Source organism: Phaseolus vulgaris, chromosome 1 (genome assembly GCF_051622355.1).
Source record: "Phaseolus vulgaris cultivar YP4 chromosome 1, ASM5162235v1, whole genome shotgun sequence".
Classification (NCBI taxonomy): domain Eukaryota; kingdom Viridiplantae; phylum Streptophyta; class Magnoliopsida; order Fabales; family Fabaceae; genus Phaseolus; species Phaseolus vulgaris.
In genome coordinates, this window is record NC_143498.1 from 47,985,793 (window position 1) to 48,000,420 (window position 14,628).

Consider the following 14,628-nt stretch of genomic DNA (forward strand, 5'->3'; position numbering starts at 1 on the left):
TAGGAGCCTTCTAGGCCTACTGACTCTTGTCTAAAGGGGCATATCGAGATCCCTTAACCCACAAAGCCCTTGACTTTCCTTACCTTGAAGGTGAAAGAAGTTGTGGTAGCAGACATATGATCAGTTATAACAATTTAATTCTCATTATAATCCTTGTGTTTTATCCAATATGCTCCTTGCTTTAGAAGATGCACAGATTCTCAGTTCATATGATTGCTGATTTTGCATTAAAAACTTTACAGTAGGGATCCATTAAATGAGAGCATGTTGAACTGGTAAAACTTTAAGAAATAAGAATTTAGGTTAACCCATTAAATAGTTGTGTTTGATTTAAGTCAAATTCCACTTTCCAAGGAACGTTGAAGGCGAATCTCACGCTCACTGGTTATTGTTGTTCTACGTGATCAAATGGATTCACAATTTTGAGTTTCTATTGTTATTGGTGAGTAGTGTTATTTGATATTCAACTTCTCAGACGTATTGATTTTTCACATCCAATTGATGTATTTAACAAAATAATGGGCGTACATCTTCACAGTCGTGTATGTTTTTTGATGGTGTCTTTTTTGGGAGTATGAAAATTCAGTGTCATGTGTGTGTGTGTGTGTGTGTGTCTCTCTCTCTCTCTCTCTCTCTCTCTATATATATATATATATATATATATATCAGTGTATAATGCTGTAGTGGCTGTGAATAAATTCTTCTCTTTTTTATTTGTTTGTCAGTATAAATTCTGTTTTTTTTATAGGGAATTCTAGTCTAGAATATGTAAGGAACATTATGGATTGTTATTTTAATGAAGGATAAACACTGCTTCTATTTTAAATCTTATAACTGTAAACGTAGTAAAGATAAATATTATTCAACTTAACAGCTCTTAGTTAACGAGATTTCTCTAATCATATTTGATCTTGCTGTTGAATGGTTATTCTCTAATAGTTAATAAGAAATCCTTAAATTTTATAAGTAGAACGGTAAATTATAATAAGAAAAAAGATTTTATATCGATAATATATGACTGAAAAATGAATGGAAGTTAACTGGTGTTTTAAAACTTTAGTAAAAAAGTTGATAAATAATATGTTCATTATAATCCGTATGGACATTTTATTTCTAGTACAATAAAAAAATTAGAGTATTAGTATAATAACTTTAATTTTTTAATATTATTGATTTTGTTTAAATTTCATTAATTCTTAATCTAATTGTGTTTGGTCTTTAGTAATTCTCAAGTATATTAGTTAAAAGAAAAATTAACTTTAATAGGCAGAATTTTAAATTTACAATGTAAACAGTAAAAAGTTTCCTTTTAAAGATTAACTGTGTATTAAAACTAATTATTATAAAAGAGTAAACATGTATTAAGTATCTGAATTATTATTGGAGGTCAAATAAAATTAACGAAATTAATTTTTCTGCACTAAAATTATAATTTTTTTATCATATTAAACGACAATTTATTCTGAAAAATTAAAAAAATATAAAGTGAGTATAAGTTGAGATTTTTTTAATTTAATCTCTAAGATTTTATTATATAGACTTCTATTTTAAGATTAATGATATAGTTTTACTGATACTAGAACAATAGATAGATATTATAGTTGTTAGATTTTATTTTTTATATAGTTATTAACTAATCTATTAGTAGTAATAATAATAATAAATTAATATTATTATGATTAAAATTATATTATTACTACTATAATAATAATCTTAATAATATTATTATTTTCAATATTAATATTATTTTAATTATTATTAATATTAAAATTATTATTATTATTATTAATATATAATAATTACTATTAATATTATTATTCAATTAATATTTTCATTTTAATATATATTAATACAAAATAAGTTTATTAGTATTACTATTATCATAAATTATTATTAAAAATAAGAAAATTATTATCATTATATTTTTTATCATAATTATTTTTAATAATAATAATATTATTATTGTTATTATCTTTATTATTACATATTTTAGTAATTAATATTTTAATTTTATTATATATTCATATAAAATAAAATTATTAGTATTATTATTATAAACAAATATTATTAAGATTAAGATTTATTATTATTATTATTATTATCTTAATTAATATTAATATTATTATTGTAATTATATGAATAATATGCTGATGAATTTTATTGACGAAACATATTAGCGTCAAGAAAGATATTACAGATTTTACTGATGAATCTACACAAATATTATAATTTTTTTATATTCATCAATAATTATCGAATTAATAAAGTCAAATTGTTGAAAAAAAAACTCTACAACAATCAAGTATAAAAATAAATGAGAACTAATATTCACCTACAAATGATGCTCAAAAAAATAGTTGAGATGTTTAATCCATGCCAATATGAACTTATGAAACTCTTATTTTTTTTTATTAATGAAATTTTTTGAACATTTTAGAGATATTAACCCTTATAAAAAATATTAAAATCTGATTGGATTAATTGCTGGCCTAAAAAAATGTTTGCACTGTCATTTTATGATTCCTTTTTTTTTTCATTGGAAAGTGCTAAGTGCTTGCGCTCCCAAAATTTCCCTTATACCTTCCCCCATTGCATTTCTTGCAAAGTATATATGTCTCCACTGCTTTGAAACCAGTGTCCTGCAAACCAAAAGGCATAGATAAAGAGAAACATAAGGAATAGGCATAAATATGATCTGATTTCCCACTACATACAAGAAACCCATATACATTTACAATCACAACACCTTCCCTAAATCTACAAATCAAAAGATACATATTATTGTCCAATGCAAAACCATGGTAAAACATCCAATAGTACTAGAAGCCTTTGCAAGACTATTACTGTTCTAATTAACAGGTAAACCAATTACATAAAACCTCCAATCAAGATTTATGATATTTGCAAATGATCCCTGCCAGCATCTAACCCCACCATCCAAATACTACACACTTAATTTCAAAAGTATAGAAGAATTAAGAATCCAATCATAAAACCCAACATGAAAATCAGTTATATTTCAACTCAAGTTTTTATTTGAGCCATTTGAAAAACTTACTCACCACCAACCTTCCCTTAGATGTGTGATCTCCCCCCTCACGCCGAGACTGCCAACTCGTGCGTGGGACTATATATTATGGGTGGTCCGATAGCGGCCCGATAGGGGGTGGCATAATAGGCCCAACAAATACTCGCTAGGATAAGCTCGAAAATGGCTTTGATACCATGTTACGAAGTGAACTTTAAGCTTAACTCAACCCCATAAAACCGGCTCATAGGGTTGAGGTTTGCACCTACTTATATACAATGAAAGGCTCTAATCTCTAGTCGATGTGGGATCTTCAACAGTTCCTCTTTTTCCAATACTCAACTAACAACAACCCAAAGACCTTTCCAAATGAGGTTTTTGGTTTGGACTACCATTAAACAGATAAAATTGTTCAAGAACTCCTAATTTCATTATGTTGGACATTTAAACATATCTATAACAATCATCCCATGCAGAATTTGCTAACTTACATTAAGAAGATGTTGTATTGATTCCTGAATTGACTGACAAAGAAGACATGTATTAGTACTAAGGCTTGTTTAGGAAAAGCCTAGGAAACTACTGCTTAAGGCTTGTTGTCCTAACCATGTATTCTCCCACAGTCCATGAAAATGTTTAAGCCTATGAAACTCTTACTTTTAAGTGCTAAAATTATAAATATTGGTTGATTTTGTTATGATTGATATTATAACACGAGATAATCCATTTATTTAAGTTATATATCTTTTACTTATTTTCAACTAATTTTTTAATATTAAATAATTTATACAACATTTTTGAGTTATATATCAAGAAACTAGAATATTCATAATACTTATTACGTCAGTATACAAGCAAACCCTTCCCAAATTAACCTTCATTTTAGCCATGCGTAAGCTGAAGCAGCTGCACCTTGGTTAAATATAGTGGTGACCAACCTGTTATTAGAAATTCTTTTGGCACAAACTGTATATTTTATGTAACGGACAAAACTAAAACCTGCATAAAATACAGAGGATTGTATTGAGAGGTGTAATGCCTTACTTTGAAGGAAGGGATATTAATGGGAATTGCTTCTATGTGTTAAAGCATCTCACAAAATGTTTTTATCAAGTCAAAAATTAAATAAAAATAACATTTTTTAGAAATTTCTTCTATTAAAAAAGGTAGGTTATGAATCTCCATCCAAAAGCTTCACAAATTAATATTAAGAAGTGAACTTTAAGTTTAATTCAACTTTATCAAAATCAGCTTATAAAATTAGATTTACATTCTATGAAATGTCAGCATCTCTATTTGACGTGAGATATCCTGTACACCCACCTCATATCGATACTGTCAACTTGTGTCTCTGAGACTATTTATAAATGATTTGATAAAACCAATAATAATAATGAATTTCTCATTAAATAATTTTCAAAATTTCTCTAAAAAATAATTTCCTCTCACTCTAAAATTAATATTAACTTCATTCTAAAATTCTTATACTCATATCTTATCCCAAAATCCCAAAGTATCTAACCTTAAACGTCCAAAGTATAGTACCTAACCTGACGCTAGCTCACCACACTCCTTCGAACATGTTTTTTAGGTCAACGTAATAAAATAGGAAGAGGGAGATGAAAGCAAGGGTGATGTTGAATAAGGATGATAGACAGCAACCTTTAATAATGATTAAAGTTGTTGAAGAATCATTGACCACAACCTTTAATAGTTGTTGAAGAATAAGAATGAAACAGCCTTAAGTGCAGGGAATATAAGCAAAGCATGCAAAAAGTCGAATGTTATCTTACCACCACAATCTCTCCATCTACACTTTGTTGCTTTGCATTACAAACACTTGAGTTCCCCTCGAAGACTCCACTTAACAAAACAAGTTTCTTTAACACATGAAAAGTAAATAAAATACCTTTAACGAACACTTATAATAATATAATAATATTTTTAATTAAAAAATAAATAAATTAATTTATTAAAATATGAACGGTATATTTTCACTGTTCACAGTGTTAACATATTACCACCCTCCACATAAATAGTACTTCCTTTTATCTTGCAGTATTAAAACATTACTTTTTAAAGTTTGAAACCTAAATTCCCTCATGAGAAAAGAAACATGTGATATAGAAACATAAGTACGAGGATTAATAAAGTATTTGCATGTTTTGCTAAGGATTATCTTTAAAATATTCAGACATTTTTATGTTAGGGCTTATATAATTGCCGTTTTGGATGAAATATAATAATTATTTTGCTAAAGACTTTTAAATAGTGTTTTATGGAGTAAATGGTCTTTTAGAACATGAAAATACAAGGTGGTCTAAGATTGATCTCTAGAACTAATAAAATTAATTAAGTATATGAACTATTAAACAAGTTTTTAAACTAATATTTTATTTTGATCTTAATTACATGTTAAGATTATTATTTAATTACATTTTTTAATTTTTTATTAATGTAATTATTGATGCACACTCTCAAGAAAAAAAAAATTGGTTTTATGGACTAATTAACAATTTTTTTTTTTTACATTTTAAGGAATAAAAAACTCTTTTATCATAAATTTATTTTATATTATTTTCCACAAACTAAAACAAAAATGAAAGAGAACAACGATGCCTTGAATATAATTTATGTTTTGGTTAACTGAAAGAAATGAAATGGATTAAATAAAATAGCCTTGCTTATTATTATTTGAATTATTTAAATAAAATGGAAATAAAAAGACATCTCATAATATGTTATCTACTATATGATTTTCTATTATTTAATTCGAGATGAACATAAACAACATTAATCTATTTTCTTATTAATTCACCTTGAAATACAATCAGAAAACCATTGTTAGTACGGTAGTTTCATTTTATTTCATTCAATCCATCAATATTATATATATATATATATATATATATATGTGTATGTATGAACATACCCGTTACTCATGTTTAAATTCATAAAAAATGCCATAAATCTTATTATTTAAATTGTTTAAAAATTAGATAACTTCATCCATATCTCCTCACATAATTTACGTTTTGTTTTGATTAAATAATGGAAAGTGAAATTATATATGTAAAAAAGAAGAAGAATAACAATAAGTAAAAATAAAACTTGTTTTGATTAAAAAATGATAAGAAATATTTGTATTATAATATTAGTTTATTTATTTTTTATATTTATATATTATTATTATTTTATAAATATTTGAAAATTAAAAAAACTACATAATTAATTATGTTTATATTATCTATATTAACTCGCAAATTTAATAGTTTATATTGATTTTTTTTGTGTTTTTCTTTTTTTATGTCTCAGTTTGTTTAATTTTTGCGGTTTCCGTGTTGGTGGCTGAAACAAACGACATCCAGTGAAATGGGGGAATCAAACTGAGACTTAGGCACCCCACACCTACTAATGAAAATTCTTTATTTTTATCATAAACTATATAAATATTTTACTGCTGCTTAACTCCTCATTTATTTATTTTTTATGCAAATTTTATTTTTTTAACTTCATTTAATCTATTTTAATATTTTAAAATAAGTCTTTAGGCAACATTAGTTAAAATTTGGGTAGAGAAGATATAAAGAAACTGTGTTAATCATTAGATGTACTAGACAGAAACAGAAAATATTAGTGTGAAAGTGTTAACAAAAGAAGATGCATGCATGCTTCCTTAATTTGTCTGCACGTGTCCTTCTATACTAGACATCAGTTTATGGTCATGCTTGAGTAATAATTCAACCTACAATTTTCGTTTTCTTTTCAACTTTCCAAGATAAAAGTTTTTTTCTCTCTTAAAGTTCGGTAGTAAATAATTCTAATGATTTGGGTTAAAGTTAGTGGAATGCAATTGGAGGACCCAAATTAAGAAATTCCCCTTTAAAAGATTATTCATCTCTCAAAAAAATTTCTTATCTTGGTAAAAGGTTACTCAAGTAGTTTTTGAGCACCAGAAGATTTATCTAATGAGAGATAGGAGTGGTGAAGGGGAATCAATAAAAAAAGTTGAATGCTTAAGTATCTGGTTTGGTTGCTGATGAATATATATAGAAGAATACCATGGTGGTGGCTGCGCGTGGACTAGAATATGGAATTTGCATAATTACGAATCTAGTGTTGCCATTAGCGAGACTAGCCAATTTTTTGGTGATGATTACTTTCCCATATTGCTAGGAAGAAGAAGTGTGCAAAAGCAAGCATTATAGGGACTAATGACATTGCTTTTGACTTATCCCACTTAAAAGTGGTCTTTAATTTCCTCCAAGTTTTTCCCCACCATCTTGCATAAGTTGTTTCCCAAGATTATACCCTCATATCTCATCCTAACAAAATTGGTCCTACAGAATATGCTTATATTTATTGAAAGAAAAACAAACTAAAATGCCTCTTAATTTTCATGTATTTCAGTGAAGAGATAGGCATACTCCAAGTCATGAGCTGCAATTTTTATTTATATCTTCTTGGATGTGACTAAAATCTCCATTAAGATTATTTATTCTATTAAAATCACAAGTTGCAATGTAATTTGCTCTATTAGTTTGCTCTATTGAAATGTTTAATTAAGATAGTTACCAAACTATAACAACTATTAACTCAATAAAGTCAAATGTACTAATATTAAGAAAATCTGTATAGTTGTTTCTATTATCTCGTTATAAGAAAATTATTAAATAAAAATTATTTTTTAATTCTTTTTATTTTAGCCGCAAAAAGTTTTCATGTTTCGAATGATCATATTTTTTTTCGATAGAATATGAATGAATATTCACTTCTTAATAAAAAAAATAGGTAGACTAAATGTTCATATCATATAAAGTAAGAAGTATCTACACTAAAAAAATCAAGTGTAATTTTTGCTAACCTCAAGAGAAAATCAAGATTTATTATATTAACTATCTGTAGTTAGATATCCTAATTAACTAAATGTTTCATAACCCTTGTTAACTAACATGGGTTAAAGTCCTTCATGGCAGAAGTTTAATAACCTTTATTAATTAGCAAAGGTTTCATAAATGTCTTAAGTACCATGATTTTACTTGAGGTTTTAAGACCCCAATAATCTCCTAGAGGTTATAACTTATTTCCAAATGTTTCAAACCTTCTTATTAACACTATTCTTTTTGGCTCTTGCCTTGTTTTTAAATCACTGTTTTTTTATAAAGTATTGTATTTATTTTATTATATATATAAATATTTAATTGGCAATACAGTGATATGTTTGAAGAAATCTTTCATTTTAAATGATTAAAATTTATGGGCATTTTGAACACTTTAAAACTAATTGACATTTATTCATAAGTAAAAAAAAGAAAGTTCTACAATACTTTAATATGTAAGGTCATTCAACTTCAAAATTGTGTAAACATAATATAATAATGTAGACATATAAAAGAAACATAAATTTCAATGTACAAATGAACCTTCACAATGTAATTATCTTTTGTACCAACCTTCCTTGGCTTAATCGACCTAATCTAACAATAAATAAACAAACAAAAAAACCCAAAATGAACAACAACAATCAAATTGCTCAATCTCAGACTTGAGAGCTTATTGTACACAATAAAACTGAACAAAATAACTCAAAAATAAAAGGTTACCTTGATTGAGACCTTCAAAGTTGTTTACAGAGGGTTTTCAAAAGTCAATGTTGACAGGTGTTTCAGAATGATTGACAGTTTTAGAACTTTGGACCTTCCATAAAAGTTTGTTGGCATCAAGAACTTGAAAGCATCAATGATAACGACTAAGATTATGAGAAAATGGAGATTTGAAGAAGAACATCAATGAGCACGATGTTATCAGAAGCACACATAGAACACACGACTGGAAGAATATGAGTTGGACACACTCTTAGGGTTATGAGAAAACAAAGATATGAAGATAAAAAGAATTAAAAAGAAAATACCTTATGCCAAAAAAGAAACCTGATAAAGAAAAATAAAATAACGATATCACTTTTTTAGAAAATAAGAAATTCAAAACAAATAAAAGAGAAAATAAAAAGGAAATGCAACGTTTTAGAAAAGTAATAAAATTTAATTATGATTTCTACTTAAACCGTCATCTTCATTTATGGTCCATCTTATTTAAAAGTGTTGATATGTTGAGAACAATGTATTATATTTCAAGTAATTTTGTTATTAAAATAAAGTAATTTTAAAATTATATTGACTAATTTCTAATTATAAGTTACTCTCTAAGTAATGTCTTCTACTCTCCCGTTCCCAAAATAACATTTTTCATTATTTAATCCGTGTTTATAAAACTTTTGTTATGTATATCTATTACTGAAGGTTATTATTAAAATTCTTGGTGCTAGCTAGTGCTAGTAGTATGCGTTTATTGTTATTGTTAGAATATATACAAATAATGTTATGCGGAAGATTAGTGCATTTGCTGAATCATAACCTTTTGCTGATGCTTTCATACTACAAAAAGTTAAACTTCCATTTCAAACTCTTTTTTCTCAAATTGTAAAAGGAAGATTACTTTGGATGAGAAAGAAATCCAAAATTCTCAAAGATTCTAACACCGCGTATACTTTGAATAGTTCATACCTTCCACATATATAATGAATTGAAAGCATCTGATTCCAACCAAATAAAATCCAGTTTTGGAATCACTTCACCTCCTTTCTCAGTGGGCTAATCACTATCTATCAGGGACCCCATTGCCACTACCTTGTTTTTGCATCAACACAGATATTAAGTTTTTCACCATAATAATTAAATACTTAAAAAAAGATTACTACTACACAGTTCATTTATAATCAAACACAAACCACACGTGTACGTACTATTTCACTCTTGTTCTACAATCCTAATTATGCAGACTAGGCGTTGAACAATATCCTTCATACTAGGCCTTTCACCTTTCTTCTCTCTCAGACATTCAAGTGCAAGCTCCAAGAAGAGTGTTATGCTTGTGAAGATTTTATCCTCCAAGGTCTCCACGGAAAGAAGCCTTTGATCCACCAATTCCATGATATTACCATTGCTCGCACGTTGATTCACATGAATTGCTAGGTTGACATCATCTTCATCACGATTGAAGTCAATGGCTTTCTGTGAAGTCAAAAGCTCTAGCAACACAACCCCATAACTATAAACATCACTTTTATCTGTTAACTGGTAGTTGCGGTAGTATTCAGGATCCAAGTACCCCAACGTTCCCTGAGCACATGTTGACACGTGACTGAGTCCCGGGCTAGCCAATCTGGAGAGTCCAAAATCTGAGACCTTGGCATTGAAATCATCATCCAATAGTATGTTTGTTGACTTAACATCTCTATGGTAGATGGGAGTGTGTGCAGCAGAATGCAGGTAGGCCAATGCTTCTGCAGTTTGAAAAGCAACCTTGAGCCTTGTTTTCCAGTTTAGAAAGTTGGAACAATACCTACCGTGAAGATGGTCATAGAGGGTCCCATTTGAGATATACTCGTAGATCATAAATGGTAGCTCAGATTCCACACAGCACCCCAAGAGCCTCACCAAGTTCTTGTGATTGACTTGAGAAAGTATTGCAACCTCATTAAGCACTTGTTGGGTGCTTTTCAGGTTTCCCACTCTAGCTTTCTTCACTGCCACTAATGTTCCATCTTGTAGCTCACCTTTGTAAACTTCCCCAAAGCCACCACTCCCCAAGAACCTCTGTTGGGAAAAACCATTTGTTGCTTTCTTCACCTCTTTCAGTTGAAACATCCTACAAGGCTTCTCCCCAGCACTTGATTTCAGCTTGTCTTCTCTTTCCTTCGCTTTGTTATCTCTATAGGTTGAGATTTTGCGGGACTTTGTGATGATGCTCAGAATCACAACAAGAGAGAAAAAAGTAACAACAACCCCTATCGAGACCACCGAGCTGGTTTTCCATTTGGGTTTTCTCTGATACCTCACACACGTTGTGAAAAAAGGGTCCCAACGGTGTCCCGCATTACAAAGGCAGCGAAATAAGCCATTTGTACCAGAAGGGGAACACGTAGAGTCTCCAGAGCAATCCGTTTGTGTCCTGCACACTGGTTCAGGTGGAGGAGCCCATTGAATTTCAAGCCCTTCCTCCCACTGATTAGGAGGCTTGTCTTGGTTCAAATGAAGAATGCTTCTGAATGCTTTACAGCCAGAATCATGAAGCCTGATCCTGTAAGCTGAAGGTATCCCACCAGCTAGAAAAGTGCAACAAGGGTGAAGACCACTTGCACACTCAAGTGCTCGCTTTGTGTCAACGTGACCTGAACTCCCCAAGTAACGATGGCAAACACTAGAAGAAGTGCAGTTAAGAGGAGAAACCAAGAGGCGTGGGGAGCAATTAAGGAGGAACACTGTATTGGATGAAGTTATATTGAAAGGAAGTGACTGGTTCAACCATATACCATTGCTTCTTTGCATGTCTTGTGTAACACACGAACCTGGTAACCAAGGTGATGGCTCTACCACCATGCGCTGGATTGAAGGCATGATCCTCAGAAGGAGATAGGAACTTCCATTGAGGGTGTCGAAGTAAAGCCTTTGAGAGTGGGAATCACAACGAAGCTTGTAGTATGGATCACCACAACTTGGATGTGTACTCAAAGGGTATGGAACTTGCATAGAGCCACAGTTTGGACAAGTCTTCTGTGAAGTAGTGTGATGGGCAAGGAGAAGGAAAAGAAGAAGAAAGGTGTAGGAATAGCAAAAATGGAAGCAGGGTCTCATGTTTGATTCAGCTATCATTTGCATGGAGAATTAAGGGAAGAAACATGTTATGAACTGAAAGATACACGATGAATAAATATAAAGAGTGCAGCTAGTTACTGCAGAAAAAAGTGGGGAAATGCAAGTTAAAGTGCCTGCAAGAATCTACCACATCGAATACTATTCTAGCCCAACCTTCCTAGGTCCAGCTTGGTTAAGTAATTCTTAAACATGTTTAAGGAGAGTTAATTATTATGAATAAAAATATTATTTTAATACAATTTTTATAAACATAACTTATTTAAAATTAAATAAAATTATATAACTGACTTTTTTTTTAATTTTAAACAACTCAATATTAAAATAATATTTTAAATAATTTGTATAATAATTTTTGTTAAATTTCTAAGACGTTTAAAACCGTATCAAAACTCAATCCATGTTTTAGTTCATTTAATTATGCCTTATCTAAAATTTACTATGAATTATAATAGTGTTATTGAACTCAAATGTAAACTTTTGCATCCTTCAATCCACATAATGCTAATGCTTTATTAATAACTCAAATGATTTTAAGAAATTAACTTTTTCTTATAAATATTTTCACTTTACAATTTTATAAATTTATTGATCACAGTTAAGTAGTTTAACCTTATTTTAGCACAAATGTACAGTAATATCGTATTGTAGTTTTCTACTTTGTTTTATAGTAAAGTTAAAATGCTGAATTATGTATATTTGAAATTATTATGACATACATATACATTATTAATAGTTTTTTTTACGGTAATAATTTCTTAGAGGTTTAATTATGAATTAAGATGAAAGGTAACGGTAATGCGAGTTAGTCTGTCTCGTATTGGCTCACATAATGCAGGTTAGGTTGACTCGTCCGTATAAGAAATGTATGTATATTGATTTCAATGATTCGTCGTACATAAGAATTAACCCACATGTTTGCTAGTAACCCGCAAAAGAAGTATTTTTTTAAAAAAATAATAAAAAATAAAATTTTAAATATAAATTTATTTTTTATTTATTAAATTAATTATTATTATTTATTTAAATTAATTAGATAAATTATCTCGGAATATTATTCTTACGATACAGGGATAATAAGATATGGGTAAAAAAATTATTATGATTTTATTTTTAATGAAATTTGGATTTTAATTGTACTAATAAAATATTTTATTAAATATATATACACTTTTTTTTAAGCTAAAACATGTAGACATTTATTTATTTATTTTTATCGCAAAATAAAAAAAAAATAAAAAATAAAATAAAATATATATATATATATATAATAATAATATGTGTATATATAATACTATATTTTAATTTTATTATAAAAATGACTTAGATCCGACTAATACATTAGAAGAGTCTTCAAACCTAAACAATCTATGCATTTCAAAAAGATAAAAACACACTATTAAATAAGAGAAAATCATCAAGCCTTACTAAATTTTGTGAATGTGTTATGAATTAGTGATTGAGAAAAGTATCTTCTTACATCCCATACTTCAAAAAAATACTTAAATTATCCTTTGACATTTTTCATTGAATGTTTTTTTCTTTAATTTTAAAATGTGAAATTCAAAGACTTTCCTTCGAAAACTTCCTAGGTTATAGAATCCAGAAGTTAAAATTCGTGTTTCATATTGTACCATTCAAAATAAATTTTATATTTCAAATTGTAAAATTTGGAATACAAATTTGTATTTCGAGTTGTAGAATCTGAGATAAATAATTTTAGAATTTTAAAAGTATGAAGGTGCAGGAAAAAATAATGAAAGTAAAAAACAAATTTTCATAATTTTAATATGGGTGATGATACTTTGACACTCTGCTCCACCTTACACCCACAACAAAATATTAATATTTGTAATAAAAAAAATTAAAAAAAAATCTCCTTAATAAAAATATAAGAAAAATGCAAAATATTAAAATAATTTTCAAAATTAAAAATAATTAAAATATTAATATTTATTGGAATATAGAGTAGAGTATGAGTGTAAAAAACCATTTTTCTTTTAATATATGAGGTTATGAAGGCGCTCCACCCCCACTTGATCGCATATAATGCAATGCGTGACGAATTTAAAAAACTAATAGGCTAAAGAGCAATGATATGTTGACATCTTATTTGAAATTTTAAACAAAGAAAGAGGATTGTATAGTGAAGCAAGATTGTCAATGTATCATTTTTCTAGGTTAAAATAGATAACACATTCCGCCTTTGATGTTTTTACATTGAACCACGAACCAGATTGCATAGCTCATCCCACATTGACATCTCTATGCTTTAACAAATCCCTCAATCTCCCGAAAGGATAATTTCCTATAAAGATAAATATAGTTATTATGCTTTGTAGTGAAATCAAGTAAGTCTTACAAATATGACCTTATAGCCTTAACATTAGTCTTCCATGACTTAACTTGACCTTATAGCTGGATGACATCTCCATCATCCAGCTTGAACACCCATCTCTGATAGACGCAAGCATGGATTTTTTTACACGCAATCCTGTATTTTGAATAAGAAAGGAACAAATGTCATAAAAATGGTGGTGATCAATGGGACCAGTTTTGATACCACATGTATGGTATCAAACTTTTTTAGCTATGTATACCCCCTTTATAAGGTGCAAAGAGAAAAGGTTTTGGCATGTACTCAATTTTGCAGTGTTTTTCTTTCTATATACGTATGATCATAGTGGAGAAATTATAGTAATTTAAATATATCAAATTGCAAGACCATTATTCTTATTGCAGTATCAGTAATTATATTCTGCCATGTATTATTCTGACACATGGATCATGCATGCGCAACCACATTATTAAGCCATAATATCGCTATGTGAATTGAAGTTCAAGGTTCAACTAACAACTATACTATTTTTTTTATCAGAAAAAAAATTG

General features: G+C 28.6%; 1 protein-coding gene across 1 annotated transcript; it reads right to left on the reverse strand.

Moving 5' to 3' along the window:
* Positions 1-9,572: 9,572 nt before the first annotated feature.
* LOC137814512 (wall-associated receptor kinase-like 20) lies at positions 9,573-11,896 on the reverse strand. The gene has a single exon (XM_068617292.2). It carries the CDS (start codon positions 11,743-11,745, stop codon positions 9,835-9,837), a length of 1,911 nt encoding a protein of 636 aa, XP_068473393.2. The 5' UTR covers positions 11,746-11,896; the 3' UTR covers positions 9,573-9,834.
* Between the last annotated feature and the right edge of the window lie 2,732 nt (positions 11,897-14,628).